The following is a 4636-nucleotide window of genomic DNA, read 5'->3' on the forward strand; positions in this document are numbered from 1 at the left end:
AAACATTCTTAGAAATATTTAAGGAAAAAAATGACAAATTATACAATGTCAACTCTGTAAGTTACTGTAAATTTTAGGAGACACTAAAGACTCTCATTTACACAAAACACAACACACAAAGCTGCTACTGATGACTTACAGTGCAGACTCCATTCGGGTAATGTTCTTTTACATAAGCTCTCAGAGCAGTTTCTACTGAAGTTCTCCACGATTCAACTGCATTTTCTACTTCACAGGGTCTTGGATCAGTTGCCTCCTTTCTTAAGTGATCAAATTTAAAACAGATTCTGTTCTTTGGATCCAAAAACTTTCCATTTCCCAAGTCGCCATGTTCTGTTATCAATACCTTTGATTATGGAATGAATTTAGAGAAAAAAAAGGAAAAAAACAGCATTTCAGTACTAATACATCATAATTACACTCATTTCAGCTTCTTCCTTAAAACTATAAAACAATTCTATTCCAGGCATATATTTTAATCATATGGTATGACTATTAATACTTCAAACGAGTTGACTATCCAGACAATGAGGTTACTTTCATCCAGTGCAGATCAGATTTCCTCCCAATATAACTTCCAACTACTGGTGGAAAAAATGCAACCTCTAAGAACACTGTTCAAGTGGGTTTGGTGGGTTTTCTGCTTTGAGAACTCTAACAGGTTACAATGTCTGATATCAAACACTAGTTCCTCAAAACTACAGAACTTGTGAGAACCTCCAATCAGGTTGGTTACCTGTATGGTTTTGGTCTGGTGCAAATCCTCTTCGGTGTATCCCCCACCTTGCCTCTGGGCCCAGTCTTACCTACTCTGACGTATCTGCTTCTTGCTTCTTAAAAACCACATTGACGACTGATTTTAATTGACTTCCAAATATTTAAAAACATAATTCATCTACATAAATTTAAATTATACATCCACAATGCATAATGTATTATCTGATATCCTGTGCTTTATTTAAAAAATTTCCCCTTTTCCTTCCCTTGCAATTCTTCCAGTCTTTTGACTCCTTAGCTATCTTGGGACTTAGGACACACCTTTCTAAATTTTTTTCATAGTCATAAAATCTTACAGATAAAGATATACACATGTCTATATTTGCACACACACAGAATTTTTTGGTCATTATTTTATTGCACTTGATCTTAGCCAAAAGGCCGAGAAGCGATTGGTCATTATTTTATAAGAATGTGATGAAAACACAAACACAAACACACACTCTTCTCTGCATCTGGCTTCTTTCAACATAAACATCCTATGGAAATCCCTCAAAGTCAGCTGATGTATTTCTCACCATTCTTTTAAATGGCTGCATAATGTCCCATGATGTGATTTTAACATAATTTAGTCTGCCAATCCACTACTGATGTGCCATCTCTTTATTTCTGGGCTATTTCCTTTTTAGGGGAAAGGAGGAACACATTAAAAATGGTGAAATAAGACTGGGCATGGTAGCTCATGCCCGTAATCCTAGTGCTTCGGGAGGCCGAGGGGGCAAGATGGCTTCAGCTCAGGAGGTTGAGACCAGCCCAGGCAACATAGTAAGACCTTATCTCTACAAAAAATTTTTTAAATTAGTCAGTCGTGGTGGCATGCGCCCATAGTCCCAGCTACTCAGCCCAGGAAATTGAGGCTGCATCGAGCTGTGATTGTGTCACTGCACTCCAGCCTGGGTGACAGAGCAGGACCCTGACTCAACAACAACAACAAAAAAGGTCAAATGAGTACCGATGTACATATATTTTAACATACGGATGTTTCTATTTCCATTGGATACTTTTATTTCTATTGAATAAATTCCCAAGCAGTGGTGGTAGGGACAGCAGGTATTGTAATTTTTAATATATACTCCTGTGACAATCCAAATTTCTATACATATATGAGAGCATGTTTTCATCCATATTACCACCAATGATAGGCATTAGAGCTGTTTTTTTAGTCTGATGGGTAGAAAATATATCATTTTAATTCCACCGACTACTGATAGAACTAAGTATGGCTTTTCACATTTGTGGGTCATTTGCTTTTCTGTGAGCAAATATATTAAAATATTTTTATCTGGGGTCTTTTTCTTATCAATTTATAAGAGTTCTTTAAGATAGGTTTCATTCTACAGTTAAAAACATTAATATATAGTAAAATGTCCATCTTTTATACTTCCTGGGTATCCAGTATTATTTAAGATGGTCTCCCTAGCCCTGTATTGCACATGTAGACTCAGATTTTCTTCTAAAATTTTAGTCATTTTTCACATTTTTAAACCACCTGAAATCTATTTCTGTATACTATATGTGACAGAGGTCTAACTTAATTTTCTTCTTGATAGAAACCAGTTATGCCAATATCTGTATAAAATTTTTTGTATATTCTGAGACTAAATTCTGGTTCTCTATGCTGCTCTACTGATTTTTTGTCTACTCTATACACCACCACATTGACGTAACATTGGCTGTAAAACAATTTGTACTATCTGGTAAGGCAATTCTCCCTCACTGTGCTTAATATTTTTTTCATATATATATATATATATGTATTTCTTGGTTATTTCAAGCATGTGCTTTTTTTTTGGTTATTTCAAGCATGTGCTTTTTTTTTCCACATAAACTTTACGAAAATATTGACCAATTAAAAAAAACCGATCAGGATTCTAATTCAAATTTCATCAAATTCATATGTTACTTTTAAAATAATTTAATTTTTTATCTAAGGATGGAATTTAGAGCACCTTTCCATTGGTCAGATCCTGTTTTACGTGTTTCAAGACTATCACATTTTCTTTTTTAAAGTTCAGGGGTACATGTGCAGGTTTATTACATAGGTAAACTTGTGTCATGTGCGTGTTGCACAGATTATTTCATCACCCAGGTATAAAGCCTAGTTCCCATTAGTTATTTTTCCTGATCCTCTCCCTCCTCCCACCCTCCACCCTCTGATAGGCCCCAGTGTTTTGTTCCCCTCTATGTGTCATGTGTTCTCATCATTATCTCCCACTAATAAGTGAGAACATGTGATATTTGATTTTCTGCTAAGATACTGTGTTAGTCTGCTAAGAATAATAATGGCTATCAGCTCCATCCATGTTCTTGCAAAGGACATAAAGCTTGTTCTTTTTCATGGCTGCACAGTAGTCTATCATGCCACATTTTCTTCACCTAGTCTATCATCACCGATATTTAGATTGATTCCATGTCTTCGCTATTGTGAATAGTGCTGCAATGAATATATGCGAGCATGTTTCTTTATAACAGAATGATTTATAATCCTTTGGGTATATAACCAGTAATGGGATTGCTGGGTCAAACGGTAACTCCGTTTTTAGGTCTCTGAGGAATCGCCACACTGTCTTCCACAATAGTTGAATATACACTCCCACCAACAGTGTATACGCATTCCTTTTGCTTTGTAAGCTCACCAGCATCTGTTATTTTTTGACTTTCTAATAACAGCCATTCTGACTGGTTTGAAATGGTATCTCATTGTGGTTCTGACTTGCATTTTTCTAATTATCAGTGATGGTGATCTTTTTTTTTCATATGCTTGTTTGGCCTCAAGTATGTCTGCTTTGGAAAAGTGTCTGTTCATATCCTTTGCCCACTTTTTAATAGGGTTGTTTTTATCTTTTAAATGTAAGTTCTTTATAGATGCTGGATTTAAACCTTTGTCAGAGGCATAATTTGCAAAATTTGTCTCCCATTCTGTAGGTTGTCTGTTTACTCTGTTGACAGTATCCTTTGCTGTGCAGAAGCTCTTTAATTAGATCCCATGTGTTAGTTTTTGCTTTTGTTGCTTGAGAAGACCGTCACTATTTTCTTCATAATCCTATGCCTTTTTTTGATGAAGCTTATTCCTATAATTTTTACCATTATTTTAAATTGAATTCCCTGCCACACTCTGACCCCCACCATTTCTAGTTTCAGGTCCTTACTTGCTTTAATAAAGGACAACTAATGAGTTTTGTATCCTTACCTTAAATTCAGACTTCTCCCCAAATTCTTTTATTCGTTCTAATAGCCTTTTTTTTTTGGTTGGAAGTGATATTACTAATGTCTCTTGGTATTCCCAAATATATAAATCATGTCACAAAGAAGTTTTCTTTTCCAAATTTTACAAGTTCTCAAGTTTTTGTCTTATTTGCTACCTCTCCATTTATGATAAATGATAATGCTGATAAGCAGGCATACCTAGCTAATTCACATTTTAACTAAAATTGTTTTAGTGTTTTACTTTATGACATTAACTATTAACTTTTGTTAAAGTCTTTCATATTTAAAAGGTTTTCTTCAATTCCCTATTTTACTAGAATTTTTGTTTTTAATGAGAAAATGGCTACTGAATTTCTCAAATCCCTTTTCACTGTCTATTGATACATCATAAGATTTTTCTTTTTGATTTATTAATATGTAAGACCAATCTGTCTTATATTGACCCATTTTTGCATTTCTGTAAAAATTCTATTTAGTTTTGATATATTATTCTTTGGATATATTTCTAAATCCTATTCGTTAGTATCTTACTTAAAGTTTTAAAATCTATAGACCATGTGAAGTTAGTATACTGTTTACCTTTTTTATCTTTTTAGTTTTAAATATTTAATATTAAAATTATGCTAGGTTCATAAAGTGATTTTGGAGGCTA

General features: G+C 34.1%; 1 protein-coding gene across 1 annotated transcript in view; it reads right to left on the minus strand.

The window, feature by feature from the left end:
* CAPZA2 (capping protein (actin filament) muscle Z-line, alpha 2) overlaps nucleotides 1–4636 on the minus strand; it is a 55851-nt gene that overhangs the window by 14035 nt on the left and 37180 nt on the right. The window contains exon 7 of the mRNA XM_011992515.1: nucleotides 140–346. Within this exon, the coding sequence (XP_011847905.1) occupies nucleotides 140–346 (207 nt within the window). The remainder of the gene's footprint in view (nucleotides 1–139; nucleotides 347–4636) is intronic.

This window comes from Mandrillus leucophaeus, unplaced genomic scaffold, assembly GCF_000951045.1.
Source record: "Mandrillus leucophaeus isolate KB7577 unplaced genomic scaffold, Mleu.le_1.0 Scaffold1105, whole genome shotgun sequence".
Taxonomy (NCBI): domain Eukaryota; kingdom Metazoa; phylum Chordata; class Mammalia; order Primates; family Cercopithecidae; genus Mandrillus; species Mandrillus leucophaeus.